Below are 19,676 nucleotides of genomic sequence, written 5' to 3' on the forward strand. Positions count from 1 at the left end.
TGGCTGGGTTATTTGTTGTTTATAAAATAAAGCTTAAAATTTTGGGCTTGGCCTGCTATCTATCTATCTATCTATCTATCTATCTATCTATCTATCTATCTATCTATCTATCTATCTATCTATCTATCTATCTATCTATCTATCCAGATAATTTTTTTAAATAAAAAATATAATAAAAAAAAAAAAAGAATTATTCAAAAGAAAACAAAAGAAAACGTATCAAAATACTTCTTCTTCTTCTTCTTCTTTCGGCTGCTCCCATTAGGGGTCGCCACAGCGGATCATCCGTCTCCATACCACCCTGTCCTCTATATCTGCCTCTTTTACACCAACTACCTGCATGTCTTCCCTCACCACATCCATGAACCTCCTCCTTGGCCTTCCTCTTTTCCTCCTACCTGGTGGCTCCATCTTCAGCAAAATACATTAACGTGAAAACAAAACATCATCCGCTAGGTGTCAACATTTATCTTTTGTTCCTTTGAAAGCGCCAAAAGAAGAAGAAAATTGGGCGGAGCAACGAACAGCTTTGTTTGAAGGGCGGATTTAAGGTCTTGTTTTCAACCGTTTATCACTTGTTCTGTAGGTGCACTACATGGAGTGACACACAATAGCGTCTCGCCGCTTACGAAGTGCACTGGATGTTTTGTGCAAAGGCATTTCGGATTGAACATAACTGAACGCGGGAATTGGCGGGTATTGGTAGTAAAACCTTATTTGCCGCCTGAGCATTATTATTATTATTATTATAAAACTCCAGTTGAGGGATAATTTACTTTATCCCTCATTTTAACACAACTCTCTCTTCCTCATGCTTACATTTCACTCTTAACAATAGCATTTAGCCATTTTGTGTATTTTGGTGTGAAGTTTTTAGTGTGGACTCACACTTGCAGGGGTGAGAGGGGTTTTATATCCTGATGTTTGACATGGAGTCGTTTCAGAAAGTAGAGAAAATCGGAGAGGGGACATATGGAGTAGTTTATAAAGCTAAAAACAAAATCACCGGGGAAACCGTGGCGTTGAAGAAGATCAGATTGGACACGTAAGTGCCTTCTGTCAATGTGTTTAGGGTATTGTTTTTACCATGTTAACTTTTAATAACTTTTTCATTATTCACTACTACAGCAGATGTAAATAATTCGGATGTATTTTATCTCCAGGACACTGATCTTAATAGGTCTTTCTGGATACACTGCTTAAAGGTTTATAATCCCACTGCAATTTCAGTTTTAAAATAGAGTTAACAGTGCAAAAGATATTTTCTTATGAATCTGAATCTTTATCTGGGTAATGCAGATAGATAGACCCCTCTCTCTCTCTCTCTCTCTCTCTCTTTTTCTCTCTCTCTCTATGCGTCACAGAGAGAGAGAGAGAGAGAGAGAGAGAGAGAGAGAGAGAGAGAGAGAGAGAGAGGTCATTGCATAGTACAGGTACACAGCTACGAAATGCAGTTTAGCATCTACCAGAAGTGCAAATTGACAAGTGCAGATAAACAAGTATATGTACAAGTAATATGTGTAGAGAAAGAGGGGTGTATAAATGTACAGTATGAACAACTTTACAGAAGTTTTACACAGTGATCTAATGGTGTAGTGTTGAGTTCAGTAGTGTGATGGTGGATGGAAAAAAGCTGTCCCTGAACCTGCTGGTTCTGGTGCATATGTACCTGTATCCTGTATCAGTTTGTGACTGGGAAAAGTCCTTGATCATGTTGCGTGCTCTGCACAGACATCTGCTGTAGTGAAGGTGCTTATTGGTGGGTAGTTGGGTGCCAGTGATGCATTAGGCGGTTTTTGACGACCCTTTGCAGGGTTTTAGGTTCACACACAGTGGAGCCTCCAGACCATACAGTGATTGAGTTGGTCAGGATACTCTCGATGATGCAGCGGTTAAAAGTTGTTAGAATCTCTGGGGACAGATGACCTTTCTTAAAACTCCTCAAGAAATACAGATGCTATTTTGCCTTCCTAACCAGAGCTGAAGTGTTCTGGTGCCAGGACAGATCCTAAACTTCCAAGAACTTAAAGCTGGAGACCCTCTCTACCTTAGTTCCATTGATATAGACTGGGGAGTGTATCCTGCTGTTAGATTTCCGAAAGTCCACAATATGCCGTATGTCCAGATATTTAAAAATATTGAAGCAAAGGCCATGGGGGGGGGAAGAAAAAAAATGCTGTATAACTGAAGCAGATGTCTTTTTCCAGGACATTAATTTCTTTATGGTCATACTGGGTCTATTGCTTAATTGTTAATAATCTCTCTATAAATGATGAGTCAGACTCTTGATCTGGGTGAGGCTGGAATTATTACGAGATGATTAACCATTAAGATGCTCGTCCAGAGGAATATCATATAACAGTCATTTTAACGAGCAGATGTCCTTAATGATGTTTTTTTTCAAGACATTTTTGTATATGGTATTATTGTATATACTGCTTAATGCTTTATAATTCCACTGTAATCCCAGCATCACTAAGAGTCTGAATAATCTCAAAATGTATTCGTCACTTTCAGACTTTCTTCTCCATTTTGGTACTTCATCTGGGTAATGCTGGGATTATAGTGGGATTATAGGACATTAAACAGGATGTTCAGGTTGATCGTTTTCAAATAAGTTAATTTTAATTAGAGCAGATGTCGTTAATGATGATGATTTTTTTGCAGGGAGACTGAAGGTGTCCCGAGTACCGCTATTCGAGAAATCTCTCTGCTGAAGGAACTCAATCACCCCAATATTGTCAAGTATGATAAAATTACACAACACTGTTGTACAATTCATTCAGCAAAGCTGTCAATAGTGCTGTTTACAAATCTATATACATAGATACATAAATACATAAATGATTAAAGCCATATATATATATATATATATATATATATATAAGTCAAATAGCCATCCAGGAAAATCATCTGTTCAGTTTCATGATGGTCTCAGTGGCAAGATGAGAAGGCCAGCCAAGACTTCTGTTCCTATATAGATGTTCTCTCTCTAGATTAGAGCTTCTCCTGGGGAATTCCCAAGTCATATGTAAGCTAAAATCTGTCCAGTGGTTACTGAGATTCCCAATTGATCTAATCTGAAACATGTACAATAGAATTTTTACAGGGGCTGACACGAGAGCACCCTCATTAGATATCTGAACGACCTTCACTGACTTCACTCGGTTCTAAAAGGCATCGACTCGACTCTACGGCTCTTCCTCCTTGTCAAACTCTTTACCGTATGATTGAGAGGAGTCTGCCTTACTCATTCAGTCATTTTACACACCATTTTACAGAACAAGTTGCCAAAATATACAAAACCATATATTTTTTTTTTCTACTCAGCTGATAGTTACCACTGTAGTGCAGATTTATACTTTAAAGGATCTCAGAAAATCTGTAGATAAGCACAGATCATACAGGGTATTAGATACTATGTGTGTACAACAAATGCTGGTTATGTTTATCTGGTAGTGTTGAATCTGGGATGTAACCAGAACAACATACAACTCAAAAGAGAGCTAGCACTAAAGCAAAATAATATCACTGTCAGAACAGTTTGTATTCTACCCACATTTGAGTCAGTGACATAAAGGCAGATTTGAAATTCTAGTGTTACTTTGTCCTAAATAATCCAAAGATACAGTGCAGGCAAATATATTTGTCTTAAACTTCAACTAGGCTGCTTCATTGTCCATTCTGTCTACAGTGAAATGCAAGTCTTTATTTTTCTTTTTTTTTCAGGTCTGGTCCTCATGACACATGATGTCATTGACTATTTATCTTATTGTCATGTGATTCATATTTTTGGTGCTTTATTAGTGTTGAACAGTAGTATTTTGTGTCAGCAAGCGAATATACAGAGTTAGACCTTAAACTCTAATGAGAGTGTCTCTTAATTTGTTTCAGGCTGCTTGATGTCATCCACACAGAGAATAAGCTTTATCTCGTGTTTGAATTTCTTCACCAAGACCTCAAGAAATATATGGACTCGTCCTCAGTTACTGGCATTTCACTTCCTTTGGTCAAGGTAAGTGTGAGTTCTGACCCGTCGCTCATTAACAGCATTAACTTCAGCAGTTGGAGCTACAGGAGCTCGTCTGTTGGACCCCACGTGCATTAGTGAGTCTTGGCCGCTAATGGCCGTCTCTGGTTCATCACTTTTCCTTCCTTGGAGCACTTTTAATAGATACTGAGCACTGCAGACTGGAAACATCCCACAAGAGCTGCAGTTTTGGAAATGCTCTGACCCAGTCATCTAACAGTCACAATTTGGCCCTCTTCAAACTCTCACAAATCCTTATGCTTGCCCATTTATCCTGCTTCTAACACCTCAATTATGAGGACAAAATGTTCACTTTCTGCCTAATAAATCCCACCAACTAACAGGTGTCATGATGAAGAGATAATCAGTGTAATTCACTTCACCGGCCATAATGTGATAATGTTATGCCTGGTCGGTGTATCTTAGGTTTTTTTTTGTGTGTTTTATGATTTAGGTTACGATAGATGTTTTTGAATAGGCTAGGCTGCCTGCTTCTACCATCAAAATGATTTATTTCCTCTGTCAGATCAGAAAAACATCTGCCAATTTGTGTGCTCGGAGTTTGATTAAGTGTGCAAATTACTTATGTTTGGGGTTTTATGTATTTTCAGAGCTACCTGTTTCAGCTGCTCCAGGGTTTGTCCTTCTGTCACTCTCACCGGGTTTTACACCGAGACCTGAAACCTCAGAATCTGCTCATTAACGCGCAAGGAGAAATCAAACTAGCCGACTTTGGCTTGGCCAGGGCTTTTGGTGTGCCAGTACGCACATACACACACGAGGTAAGTTGCTTTTTATTTTCAGATTATTTGTATCTAGCTAAAAATTGTATGCAGATAAAATATGTTCAGTTACAATTTTCTTAACTTACTAACCAACACAACTGGTTTATTTATGTTTTCATTGTAGGTTGTGACTTTGTGGTATAGAGCACCAGAAATTCTCCTGGGCTGTAAATATTATTCCACAGCTGTCGACATCTGGAGTTTGGGCTGCATTTTTGCTGAAATGGTAAGAACACATTTATGATGAAAAATTGTTATTGTCCCGAATATCACACAAGTAATTTCAAACCTTTTCACCTATGGCTATTTTTATTTTTTACAAATTCTTAATTTTTTATTTTTGAAAAACTTATTTATTAAACAAAGTTTAATAAATAATAAGTCTACACTAATCTAGGACTGCAGCTATCGATTATTTGAGTAATCAAGTATTCTACCAGTGATTCCATCAATTAAGTATGTAATTAAGCAATTAAGAAGTACTTTTTCTTTGTTAAAGAGCAATACTAAATATACAAGAGAAAATAAGATGGGTTTCATATTTCAGATTACTCGGAGGGCACTGTTTCCTGGAGATTCGGAAATTGATCAGCTGTTCCGAATATTCCGAACCCTCGGCACTCCTGATGAGTCAGTGTGGCCCGGAGTGACCTCAATGCCTGACTACAAGCCTTCTTTCCCCAAGTGGGCACTGCAGGATCTGTCTAAAGTGGTGCCTCCTCTGGATGACGATGGCAGAGACCTACTCGCAGTAAGACCTTTTTATTTACAAGACCTGTTTGGCTAAGTTTGTGGAAATTCGCAGAACTCCTGAGTGCTACAACAGGACAAAAGCGTTTGTGCTCTTGAGACTTTGAATACTGGCGAGGGCTCTTGGGGTTGATTTACGCTGCACTATATTTTTCTCTCACTTTAAATCTGTTTCCCAGTATTTAACCTACTGGGAGAATCCACGTCCTGTGACAGCCATCATTTGGAATGATTTCTGTGTTAGATTTTGAAACAAACATTTTTAATTGAAAATATAATATAGTTACTTTGTCATTTCTAATCTGAAAGAAAATCTTCAGGTCATTCTTTATTTATGATTTAATTAAATCCCTTTGGACATCACATGATTTCTGTTGGTTTGTTGCAGGTTGTTTTGCGCAACTCTCATGGGTATATTTATTTATTAATTTTTTTTTTTTTTTTTTTATAAAAGCCTCTTCTGTAAATATGCAAAATAGCCTTTGTTTTACTTGTGTATAGTTACAGTGTTCTCTGTATATAATAAGCATTATCTCTTGCACACTGCTAATATATCATTGCACCACACTAAGTACTGGGGCCCCTCAGGGCTGTGTGCTCAGCCCAATGGTGTACACTCTGCTGACTTACGACTGTGTAGCAATGCACAGCTCGAACCACATCATCAAGTTCGCCGATGACACGACCGCGGTGGGTCTCATCTTTAAGAACGACAAGTCAGCATACAGAAAGGAAGTGCAACAGTTAACAGCCTGGTGTAGAGCCAACAACCTGTCTCTGAACATTGACAAAACCAAAGAGATTGTTGTTGACTATAGAGGGGCCATTCTCCATTGATCATCTATGGATCATTTGTGGAGATCTTCAAGCACACCAAATTCATTGGTGTTCATCTGGCAAAGAAGTTCACCTGGTCACTCAACACCAGCTTCATCATCAAGAAAGCCCAGCAGCGTCTCTACTTCCCGAGAAAGCTAAGGAAAACTTATCCCCCTCCCCCCATCCTGACCACATTCTACAGAGGGACGATTGAGAGCATCCTGAGCAGCTGCATGGCCTGGTTTAGGAACTTCACCGCAAGATCCTGCAGAGTGTAGTGAGGACGGCCGAGAAGATCATCGAAGTCTCTCTCCCGTCAATCACAGACATTTACACCACATGCTACATCACAAAGTCAAAGCATTGTGGACGACCCCACACACCCGTCACACACACGCTCTTACCATCATGAAAGAGGTTCTGAAGCTTTCAGGGCTCACATCCAAACTGTGCAACAGTTTTTTTCTCTTAAGCCATCAGGTTCCTCAACACACAGAACTGAACTGTAAATGAAACCCATACGCACACGTCTTGTGTTGTCTGTTTGCACTCTTTTTTGTCTGCACTGTTTACACTCGGTTGCACATGATGCACTTAGTGTGGCCGGGACAACTTCAGAACTTTAGCCCTGTGTTCTGTATGCAGCTCAATGTTGTGCGGTGTGATGAAGCTCTATGTTGTTTCAAGTAGCACCAGGGTCAGCTATATATGGTTGAAATGACAATAAAAGCTTCTTGACTTGAATAATACCAACCCATATGTAAAAACTGACCCTGATGCATATTTTAGAAAGCTAAAATTTCAGTAAGTGTTTTTTGATTTGGTCAAAAATGTTTTGATTTTTTACTGTCATATGAAAAGCATATAGTGTAAAACATGCAAATTAATTTCCATTTTTATAGTAATGTTTTTACACAATATTGGTTTGTACATAAGTCTTTACTCTTTGGCTAATTTGTAATGATGGCTTACATAGCTTCCATATTCAACCAAATGTTACATTTGATTCTGAAATTAATATTTTTTAATCCTTGATCTCAATTTGGTCTAATCTTTTAATAATCAAATAGTAGAACTTGTTTTTATGGTATCCTGGTATGATTTTATGGTTATTAGATGTTACTAGATATAACTGCTCTGTCAGTATTTGAAGTTATCAAACCATTATCTGTCATTATTTTTTGCTTCCATAGAGGACTTTGAATATAACTTCTTCAAGGGGAATTCTTAATGGCTGACAGATTCTATATACCTCTTTTTAGCATCTTTTTAACCTCTTTCCTCTTCCTGTTTTCTAACAGCAAATGCTGAAATACGACCCCAACAAGAGAATCTCAGCCAAGAACGCTCTCGTTCATCGATTCTTCCGTGACGTAACGATGCCGATGCCTAATTTGCGGTTTTGAGGCACGAGAAGTCCTGTTCAGCATCTCTTCTTCCTGATGCCGTTCTTCCTCAAAACCAGAGACTGTTAGCCAGTTACACTGCTTTGGTGCCTTTTGTATACCAGAGTTTATCTAAAGTCGAGGTATTGTGTAGAAGGTTGTAGTTTCTATGTACAGGTCACTCACCTGCTCAGACTTTGTACCATGCTTGATTTTTTTCTGCAGTCTGTTCTTTTTGGTAGGTGACATTCCTTAAGAAATGCTTATTCTGGAATAATCTTACTGAATGTTATTAAAAAAAAAATCTCTTCATTAAGAGATCTTTGATGCACCAGCAGAGGAATATTTATTTTTGGTTTGCCAAAAATTCACACTTTTGATAGTTCTGAATTTTTTTTGGTAATTGTTGATTTTATGCCTTCAAAGGCAGGTTTTTATCCCTGTTTGATAATTATACATAAACTTGTTATGAAAAGACCCTGAAGTGCTTGTTTTTATTTGTGTTCAGCATATTGACTAAGATTTTAAATTTTTCAAAAATATCTTAAATATGTGCGTGTTGATGTAATATTTGTATTTGATTTAAAAGTTTTTTAATGCTTGTATTCATTGAAATCGATATTAAATCTTATTTACTGACAATGTTACGCCTGAAAAAAGTACAATATCTTAAAATAGGTGTCATAATTAAACATTTGTTTTATTGTAATCTTATAAGAAATATAATATATTAATTATATTCGAATATTAATCCACGAGTCTTTCATGAGGATTCATGTATAATACATAATTGTGTTGTGTGCATGTAACCTTCATGAATGTAACATGCATAACAAAAAGAGTTGGACAATTCCACTTGTAATTTTAATGCCATTTAGGAACACACCTTTTTCTAAGGTCATTTATTCACTTGGCCCCACTACTGGGAATAAATAGATAGCCCATATATTTTTTTCCCCTAAAAATTATACATAGAGGGGAAATCCCTGATGTATTTATACAATGAAATATATACCTTTCATTTTAAATTTCGATGCACAATATTTAATTTAATGTGAAACTAATTTAACTCCAGAATGAACAGAGCATAACAGAAAGTGCTTTTCCATTCCTATAAGTAACTTACTGCACTGGTCAGAGAGCTAGATGATAATCTTGGGTTTGAATAATGTCAGTGGATTTTTTTGGAGTGGAAAATATTGTTTCTTTGTTTGCCAGTATGTTTCCAGTTATTACCTTTCACTAACTACATCATTTAAATACAATGACAGTTAGCTAACAAATAGCTCAATCAGTAATTACTTTTTTTGGCAAGGAAATCAGCCATAATATTAAAATCACCTGCCTAAAACTGTATATATCTGACTGTGTTGGCAGGTACACCGATGTATTGTGGGACCTTGATGAATATGATTTGTTTGTTTCACTCACTGGACGAATGCTTGATTAAAACTTGAAGAATTTAAAGGCAAAATCAGCACTTTGAACTACAGATAATGTTTCTTAAACCATTCCCAGCAGAGCTTTGCCCAGAGCAGCCCTCTACCTCTGCAAGCTTGCTTTATTCCCATACTACATCATATCCAGCAATAACTTTTCAGCAATTTGTGCTTCAGACTGGAACTGTTGGGGTAGCATTCACTTCCAGTGCACATCAGTGAGCCTTGTGCACACAAGACCCTGTCACTAGTTCATCAGTTAACCTTTCTTTGACCACTTTTGGTAGATACATAAAAGACTCACTGTTCAATGCTCTGACCTGGTCTTTCTGCAATTTTAATTTGCCTCTTGTCAAAGTTGCTCAGATTCTCACACCAGCCTATTTCTCCTGCTTTCAACACATCAACTTCGAGAACTAATTGTTCACCTTCTGTCTTTTTCTTTGTGTAATTCCCTAGTATTTTTATTTCAACTCACAACTGTATATAGACCAACAGAGTGGTAAATATCTTATATGCTTCTAAATACATTTAGAGTTCTGTGATTAGATAGATTCTGACAGGGCAGCATTGTGTGTGTGTGTGTGTGTGTGTGTGTGTGTGTGTGTGTGTGTGTGTTTGGGGGTGGTTAGGGGTGGTTAGGAAGCAACCATCCATTTTAAATTAAATTATATAATCCCAGAGGCCTCTAGGTGGCGATATCAGGATTTTATTTTGTGCTGCAGGCTCCAAAAGCAGGAAATCCCAGCCAGAACCGGAAACAAGTGGGAAGCTGGTGAAAATGGCTGAACTGATCGAACTGCATAAACTGAAGGTAACAAAAAAAAAAAGAAAACCCAAAAAAACAACACTGCACGTTTCTAGTTTATAGTTATATTCTTGAAAATATAAACGCATTTTAAATGTATTAAATCCCTAATGTGTCTGAAGTTGTGGGATGAATTTTAGCAAGTTAGCAAAGTAAAGAACAGCTAACACCTGGTCTCTTTCTTGCTAAATAGCTAACGAGAGACAATTCGCCCTCGTTTTTTTAAAAATATATATAATTTAATACTTAATCGCAGTAACATTAATGTTTTTTTATTAATAAAATATCATCTAAATAAAATTGTAACGGCGTCAGGAATAGTTAAAAAAAAAAAAAAAGAAGCGTGCTAGTCGAGTAGCTTAGCTAGTTAACGGTGTCCATTTTTACTGCCGAGTTTGAAAGCGAACATTAGTAAAAAAATTATTTTTTGAGATTTTAACTGGTTTTGCTTGTTTTAATTAAACGTAATTGACATTAGTCCTGATTAAAAATACGTTACGAAAGTATTTAGTTAACCGTATTGTTTAAGCCAATGTTAACGCTTTTTGCGCATGCGCACGATACAGACACGTAACCTATATAGAACAGTGTTGTGAAATAAGATGTACAATAATTTCTTCAGTGTAAATCAAGTGCATTTCAGTCATGCCACCTTAAAAAGCATTTCACTGCCCAGTAACAACCATAAGCTTTACTCAAGGCAGAGAATCAGAAAAGGTCCTTAAAGCATCATTATCTGATAAGCAGTGTCTTCTATTTAAGGGGCACTTTCATTTCTAAGCCTTTTTAATTCCTACTGTATTGTACCTTTTGCTTGTATCATCAAGTACTTCTTACTGATCATAAGGTCCGGGGTACAAGCTCCAGCATCGCCAAGCTGCCACTGTTGCCTCCTGTGCAAAGCACTGAACACTTTCTGCTCCAGGGGCACTATATCATGGCGAACCTTTGCTTGTATTTCATTATACGTAAGGAGACTGATTTCCAATATGTAAATTATATATCCCAAATTTATGTTAAAACCATTTTTTTTTAACCCTGATCTTTACATGATTTTCAGCTCAGTAGTGAAACCAGCACATTATTGTTTCCATATATTTTTTTACTTAATCAGAAATGTGATAAAATCTATTTGTATGTAGCACAAGGTGCGATAATGTTCGTAACTGTGTTTACAAAAGGTCACGTCAAAAGGCTGTATATGTACAAGGATATGTTGTTCATTCATTTTCTCCCGCTTATCCGTAATTCGGGTCGTGGGGGCAGCAGTCTAAGCAGGCCCCCGCCTTCGACTGCTGCCCAATCCTCACAGCACCGTCCCTTACGGTCCCTCCTGCAGGTGGTGAAGGCGACCCCACGTCACTCCGACGTCACGGACCTTGATATTTCCCTTGTAAGGATATGTTGTGATTAGGATTTTTCCTGGCAAATGAAGAAAAAGAATAAGAATTTGGTTGTTTATTTAGATTTGACTGCAGATAAATAAAAGTTTTTCTTATCAAACCATAACAGACTGCAAAATTAACCAAAAAATTTTTATGCTTGTTTATTTTGTTTTTTTGTAGTTATGGTCCTGTTTAGATATCTAGATAGCAAAATTTGCTACAGTGTCATTACTGAGTTTTCAAAACAAATGTAAAAAATTTTGGAATTGCACCAAATGTAGCAATTCGGTATGGAACTAATCATAGCAACAAATGAATATCCGTAGGAAGCACATGTAGTATTTGTGTGACACGTTGCATAAATTTGTGTTTGTGGTTGTGTTTGTAGTTAGCTGAGCTGAAGCAGGAGTGTGCTATCCGGGGACTGGAGGTTAAGGGCAACAAAGGAGATCTGATTGCCCGGCTGCAGGCGTACATTGACGAACATGGTATGTATGTGTGTGTTGTGGAACCGCGTCTCTTATTTTATATCTTAAATCACATTAGGGGATGTTTATTTCTTTGTTAGATGGTTGTGTTTGGTTGCGGAGTAACTCCTGTGCCTTTTTAGTTTCATCACTTTAAACACCAACTGGCTGAATGAAAGTCATTTTGTTAACTGTGGATGAATGTTATCATTCAAAAGGCTACTTCGTATTGTGTGTCTAAACACGAGGTGATAATAAAGTTAATATTATGTTGTAGCTGTGGCAAAGCAAAGTTGATGTAAAATGTGTTCCAAAGTGTTTTACTTGCTACATTACGCTTTATTTCTGTGCATATTGATGAAAATGGAGTAATACTAAAATTACAGAACACTAGGATTTTTTAGATGTTTTCTGTCACGTGAAGGGAATGAAGATATTTTGAAATTTTTTGTTTGTCCTCAAATTCACTTGTGTGGGTTCATTTTACTGGCTGTAAACGTCATTTTGTAATGTTTTTTTAATAAGCATTTTTAGTATATAACTATTAAATGTTACATTTTCAGATGATGATGTCAATGAGGAAGAAGTCTTAGAAGAGTTTACTGAGGTAAGTCATAAAACTGAAGTTATCTAAGCAGGTTAACCATAAAATTTGTATTTATGATGCAAAAATACTGTTTCTATAGGATTACTGTACTTATATAGGAGGCACATAAAGCATATCCTGAAATGTTCAGAACATTAAAAAAAAATCCTTCAGGAGATTATCTTAAATTCAGCATTAAGTTGAATTACGCACAGTCCTTGAGTAAAGCTTTGTTAAAGGCAAATAAATTTTGTTTAGGAGGCAGCAGCACCTGAGGCAGAAGCTCCTGAAGAGTTACCTGCACCTGACACGTATGTATATTTCCCTGAACAAGATCAAGAACATCGTTTGCGATTCCCGTTATAGTTCTTTCTGTATTTATGCCAAGTTTGTACAGTCTAGTTTTGTCCAGCAGGTGGTGCTGTATCTGCATTTTCTTAGTGTTACAAACACGGTTCATTATCATGTACTGTGCACTTATTACATGTGCATAATAATACATAATTTTTTTTTTTTTTTAATGCATGTAAGTGGCATAATTAGTAATTTTTGATTGTTCAACATTAAAGCATGTGAGATTCTTTTTTATTATTTCTTTAAGGTGTAAAAAAAAAAAAAATTCTTTATTTTCTGGTAATTTTTAATAGAACCCAATTTTAGCATTTTTAATGTGTGTAATGATTTTTATTATGGTACTGTGACAAGCAGTGAAACTAACTCACCTAGTAACTAATATATTGGCTAGCCAAAGTGCGTAGCCTCCTATGAGCTATGCTAGACCAAGGGTGTACAGTTGTGTGCGTAAAAAAAAATGGCCAGTGTATCTGGGGTACAACATTCCAACCAAACAAGGGAAAAAAATGTGCAACCACACTGGCCATTTGTAGATAAGATTGAGGTTCCCTGCACTAAACAATAAACAAAAGCTGGCATCAGTGACTTTTAGATATTATGTTTACTTTTAAGCCTAAAAGAGTAGTTTGTTACATGTACTAATCTTTCTGTTTATTACTTTGTTCAGGGACGCTGCAAAGAAAGTTATAAAAATCAACCTTTCGGAATCGGCTTCTGAGGTATATTTTTCTTACATCGCTAAGTGCGAGCAGTTTAATACAGTGAACTGGGGGATTTGTTTTACCAAGCTTTTAAAATACAGCTTCATTTGTAATAGCCTTCTTAAGCATGACCGGTATTTTTACTGAGTTTGCTCATTTACAAAAAATATACATTTATATTTGTAGCATAAAGAAAAGATTAATAAATCCCTAGAATCCTAATAATGATCTGTATCTAAAGTGGAATTAGTCATCAAACTTCTCCAAGTTTTAAGCATGTCACAAAATTCACACTTTGTTTAAAGGATCTTTATTTTAAATCCAAAAATCCAATTTTTATATCTTTAATTTTAAAGTCATTATAAATCTTGGTTTCTTGTCATTGTCCTGGTAAATTTTTGGACGTCTGTCTTAAATTTTCAGAGATTGCAGAAGAGAGCAGAACGCTTTAATCTTCCTCCAAACCCGGAGAGCAAGAAGGCTGCACGTGCTGCAAGGTAATGAGGATGTCTAGAATGTATACCATAGTAATTTGTGATTAAACTGCAATCACTAGTTTTTATAAATTTCATGATGTTTGATGTAGTTAAATATAATGTTATCTGTGTTGCCATGGAGACGCATCCATGCCATAACTGCAAATGTTTGCATGATGTTATATTAACGTTTAGCTTAATGTAACGTTTTCTGCCAGGTTTGGAATGCCAGAAACATCAGCACCCTCCAAAGGTGAGTTTCAGCCTGATGTACACAACTAAGACAGCAAAAACATTTTAAGATATTATTTATTTAATTGTTGCTGCTTCTGTTTTACAGGAACCTCTGCCATTTCAAAAACGGATGTAAGTATGAAGTTAAAAATACAGTGTTTAATCCATGCTATGTTATTTATTGAAAGGGAACTAATTATAATATAGAGGATATAAGGTTAAAATAAGAAAAATGCAAGCTTTCTCTAACAAGTTATGCCCCTCCCTCTTTAAACATCATGAATTATCAAGAAAATAGAAGAATTAACTAAATAAACTTTAGTCTGGGATTTGCTCAATTCCACGTTTCTGAATGATTAGCTGCAGCATGAAACACCTGGATACCACCGTGTGCATATGCACACATCATGCATAATCGTCCAACAAGGGAGGCATGACGCTGTAGTGGCGATAATTACTGCAGTCATACTTCAGTCATAGACGTTCTCAATTAGTCTCAAGTTTCCCTTTTGAGTATTCATGCTCTGCATTTAACTATGGTAGGTTCTTGTGTGACTGAATCTAGGATTTCTGCCCAAGTTCATATAAACCCCACTTTGTGAATCAGTATTGTGACCTTGTAGTCGTCAGCATTTCCTTCTGTGCCCAGTGCGTGCACAGTTATAAATAACAGATGGTAGCCAGGTAAGATATGCCCACCCCCCAGTGTGGGTTGGACTCAATATACAGTGGAACCCCGTTGTACGAGCATAATTCGTTCTTGAAAATTGCTCGTGTGTCCATTTGCTCATATGTTCGAACTAATTTTCCGCATAGGAATGAATGTAAAAGTGATTTAATCCGTTCCGAGATGTCATTTGATCGCTTATTTCTGCACTTTGTAGCCTATTTTTAAAAACAAATACACCGCAAATTACCATAATATAAACATAATTTAACACTTACTCATGTAATAGTGGTTGATTGCGAGTGTGAGACGCACCACGCCCGTAACCTCCTCGGTTTCCATTGTAATTCTATTTACTTTCGTTTTTACAGCACCATCACTGATTTTCTTGGGAGACATTTTTCAAGATTTCAAGTGAAATAAAAATATAAAACTAAAAAAGTTACTGTGGGAGAGCGTATGAATACGGGACCCACGCAGCACGTTTCTGGCGCGCGCGCGCACGCTCTCCTCCTTAAATGCACCCTCCGATCACTTGAACTAAGCGTCATCAACTAAGCGACTGATGCGACCCTCCGCCGAAAACGGGGAACCGGCAGCGTGAGTTTGCTCGTGCCTTCGAAATTTGCTCGTGAAACAGGGTAAAATTTTGCGAGCAAGGTTGCTCGTATCTCCGTTTGCTTGTACTATAGGTTGCTCGTACAACGGAGTTTCACTGTATACAGATTTGGACCCCCCATGCCACTCTATACTACAGACTTTACTTTGAGTTGTGCCATTCAAAGCTAGTAACTGGGTTTGGATTGCACTCCATATTATGTATTATAAACATTATTCTCCATATTATATGGTGTTTAATCAAGACACAAAATGTTCTTATGATCTTGACATGACAAGTTGTTTTCCACTCACTCGCTAAAGCACGGTTCTGGGTAATATCCATGATGCTTCCCCTCTTATGCTGCATACACTAAAACATACTGATCACGAGGAAACAATGTTTGTCAAGATCACAAGAAAGAGAAATATATTATAATGCATGGCCTTTTAGGACTTGCGCAGAACATACTGATTACTTTCCAAGTAATGATTTACATCAGGGGTGTCAAACTCATTTTCACTGAGGGTCATATCAGCATAATGGTTTCCTTCAAAGGGCCAGATGTAACTTGTAACAAATGTAGCTCAATGTAACTAAATGTATTGTAAAATAAATGCAACTACTCCTAAATGTTAAATAACGCTAGATTATTATTCAACTTACAAATATTACATATATATTTGCATGAACGTAAAAATAAATGTTTGCTTGTTGCTCTATGACATAAATCCGTTTAATTTGTCAGCTTATGAAACCCACATTACTCAATCAATGATCACACTATCCAAATGTATAAGGATAAATAACAAGTTATGACATTACTTTGTTCAAACCTTTTTTGTCATCGTTGAGAGGGGCAGAATAACGGTCCAACCAACAATTGTGAGCTGCTAAGAACATGTGTGACAGGTGTAGCATTTTACACTTTACATTAAACAACTAATGAGAGATGGTTCGATTACAGTAAACGTTTGTCTGCATAAATGCTAATTGCCTTTTAAATCTTGCTCCATTTGTTTGTTTGGTTTTTTTTGGAGGCTCACTTTGACATAATAAGCTCCGTGTGGGATGCCGTCACTTCACGGGTAACATGAACGGCATGCGTTATGGGAAATGAAGTTTATGGTCAATGCACACTTTTGACTTATTTATTATAAGATAATTAGACCTTTTCAGCTTTCGCGGGCCACATAAAAGTTTGAGTTTGATGCATATGATTTACGTCCTCTGTGGTCCTCAGGTTGACGTCGAGACCTTGAAGAAAAGAGCGGAGCGATTTGGAATGAGTGTCTCCTCTGTGTGCAAGAAGGTAGGCCATAGTTTACTGGTGGAATGGCATGATGTATGAAGTTATGAAACTGTAAATATTTCCAATTGAATTCTGGATGAAACACCTTTCAGGGAATTGTTATTAAGACCTGATCGCTAAGTTAGGGCAGCCAATTTTGTAATTTTGAACACGTCACTGAACACTAGTTGGCACTGATGCCTTGCTTTTTTATTTATTTTTTATTTTTTATTCATGTCCACAATCATCACTTTGACACCACCTCTCAGTAGGCAGTTATAGGCAGACAAACATCAAACCAGAGAAAAAGTGCATAAAACAGGTTTGTTTGTAAAAAAAAACAAACAAAAAAAAAACCAGCCAGTTATTCATTTAGACAGAACATAGGTATTTGCATGATCTATAACAGGGGTCACCAACCTTTTTGACACTGAGAGCTACTTCTTGGGTACCGACTAATGTGAAGGGCTACCAGTTTGATACACAATTCTAAAAAAAAAAAAAAAACTTAAAACTGCTGAACACATTTGGGATTAATAAGAATACCAACCTCACAGCAGGGTATTTTGTCAGACATCAGTGCTCAGATTCAGTGCACAGACATGCTCCCAAATGTAGAGGAAGACCTTCACTGATCTGTGAAGGCTTTTGCAGGAGCCAAATCAATATCCTTTTTGAATACATCCTTCTGATCACAGTGTAAGTGCTGCACATTCATGCTGCAAATCTCCTAAAACCTTCCCAAAGCTGCTCTATTAAATTTGGATCTGTTAAATGGGAAACCCATTAAAATAAACTGAACTTATTGTCATGCCGAGTTTAAAAATATTTTTTTCCCCTGTTCTGGTTAGATGTAATACTCTTCACCTGTATCTGACACTTAATATACTGTTAATATACTGTCAATTAATATAAAGTTATTGCTGCATTCTTTTACAAAATGGAAGAGCCTGAAACTTTGAAAAAAAAAAAAAAACATATTAGTGGCAAACACATTTACTTGATGGAGTCTTCTGTTCTTTGTGCAGGTTGAAGAAGATGAAAAGCTGAAGAAGAGAAAGGAGAGATTTGGAATTTTGACCAGTGCTGCCTCGGTTGGAGCGGATGATTCAGAGGTAACCATGCCTGAGGTTTTATTATAATTAATTTAACATTGGAACAAGAAGCTAGAATTTATATTTTAATTATATACAGTCGAACCCACTTATCTCGACCTCAGTTAACTCGCCAACCTTATTAAGTCGACTTTTTTGAAGTGGGACCGCCAAATTCTCGTTTTGTCTTAGCATTTTTTAATCGATTTTTATGTCGATTATTTTATGTCGGCGAACCCTAATATCTTAAGCACGTGGAGGGGGGCAAATTTGCCACTTAACGTCGGTTATCCCGATCCCAATCGAGATATGACCAATCGCCGGCTTTTGCCACGTCACCATCTCACTACCGTATTTTTGCGTATATAAGACGCGTCTTATAGAAAGGTTTACATACCCCTCACCCAGGGTGCATCTTATATACGCGAAAATACGGTAGTGAGACGGCACTGTGCAGCCGCAGAAAAACTTGCGGAAGTGGTGGAAAAATCAAGCGCTACAGGTGTAGGACACATTTCAGAGCTGTGTGTCAGAGTGAAATGACTCGAGAATTTAATTTTGACACTGGTTAGCTTTTTGTAAAAACGAACTACACCCTGCACATGATTTTATTTTATTTTGTGAGCGATCTTTGTGTTTGCAATATTGGAGAATATAATAAAGGTTTGTTTTGAGACTCGACGGTGGTTTGTATTGTATACTGGTAAAAAGCATGCCTTCATCAAACAAATCGCGGCAACACTGTTGTGTAAAAAAAACCCTCCAAAAACACGTGCATGTACATTCTCATTTAATAACGCACATCATGTACATAAAGAAATTTCAAGCACGTTAATATATTGCCACCATATTGTTTTTTTTTTATTTATCTCGATCATCGGTTATCTCGACGCTTTTTTGGCACACCCCTACGCCGGCGACATAACTGGGTTCCACTGTACATTTATTTTACTTTAATTCTTAAATGTGGTTTGTTGCTCTTTTTTCCTTAGGCAAAGAAGCGAAAGCGAGCAGAGCGGTTTGGAAATGTGTGACTTTTTTTTTTTTTTACTTTTTGTATTTTTTATTATTTTTTTTTATCTTTCAGCTGTTGGAACATGATGTATTTTAGTTATTCAATGTGTCACAAGTTCTGTACAATAAACACCTGCCAAATTTCTGCACAGCTCAGTTTGTTTTTAATCTGCAGGGCAATTATTATTAGCAGTAGCATTTGTTTTGTTTAGCATTTACTCTAACAGATTGATTTAAAATAAACACCCAGAAAGGCTTTTATGTATGTGTTTTTACTTGCTGGATTTATTTTTTTTATTCATTATAGCAATTTGATTTCATCTTCGCACTAATTCACTTTGAGGCACTGACCAGATATTAATTCGTCAGAATTGCAGCAGTTGATCTACTGCGTTTCACTTTGGATAACACTTGTTTCTGATCATACAGCTGTATCTTTTTTTTTTTCCTCAAAAAAATCAATTCATTTTTATTTGCATAGCACTTTTAACAACTGACATTGTCTCAAAGCAGCTTTACAGGGAACTTAATGTGATGTAAAGGTAATATCCATGGTTTGTTGGGACCGTGTGCTTCATTACTTCATAAATTGCTCAGATTAAAATTTTAATTTTGAAAAAAAAAAATTGTGCCTGTATGGGCAATAAAATGATGGAAAATGATGACAGAAAATTCAGTCAAAAATGAAATGTCTCGCACAAATCCTGGATTTGGATTTGGAGCATGTCTTGGCTTAATGACTGGAGGAGGTCAAGTACACAATTTTCGGCCTCATCTACTATTGCTACAACCA

General features: G+C 36.8%; 2 protein-coding genes across 2 annotated transcripts; both read left to right on the forward strand.

Moving 5' to 3' along the window:
* The first annotated feature begins 573 nt into the window (after window positions 1-573).
* On the forward strand, window positions 574-8,244 carry cdk2 (cyclin dependent kinase 2). Its single transcript, XM_083534275.1, has 7 exons — window positions 574-1,045; window positions 2,668-2,745; window positions 3,895-4,015; window positions 4,642-4,812; window positions 4,940-5,041; window positions 5,363-5,566; window positions 7,686-8,244. Exons 1-7 carry the CDS (start codon window positions 921-923, stop codon window positions 7,788-7,790), a joined length of 906 nt encoding a protein of 301 aa, XP_083390401.1. The 5' UTR covers window positions 574-920; the 3' UTR covers window positions 7,791-8,244.
* A 1,672-nt stretch (window positions 8,245-9,916) lies between these two features.
* Window positions 9,917-19,148, forward strand: sarnp (SAP domain containing ribonucleoprotein). The gene is made up of 11 exons (XM_083534304.1): window positions 9,917-10,022; window positions 11,790-11,889; window positions 12,432-12,475; window positions 12,713-12,765; window positions 13,476-13,527; window positions 13,933-14,006; window positions 14,204-14,238; window positions 14,326-14,351; window positions 16,728-16,796; window positions 17,804-17,890; window positions 18,862-19,148. The coding sequence occupies exons 1-11, from the start codon at window positions 9,990-9,992 to the stop codon at window positions 18,901-18,903; spliced, it is 615 nt and encodes a 204-aa protein (XP_083390430.1). The 5' UTR covers window positions 9,917-9,989; the 3' UTR covers window positions 18,904-19,148.
* The last annotated feature ends 528 nt before the right edge of the window (window positions 19,149-19,676 follow it).

The sequence above is a fragment of the Silurus aristotelis genome (assembly GCF_946808225.1).
Source record: "Silurus aristotelis genome assembly, chromosome: 28".
NCBI lineage: Eukaryota > Metazoa > Chordata > Actinopteri > Siluriformes > Siluridae > Silurus > Silurus aristotelis.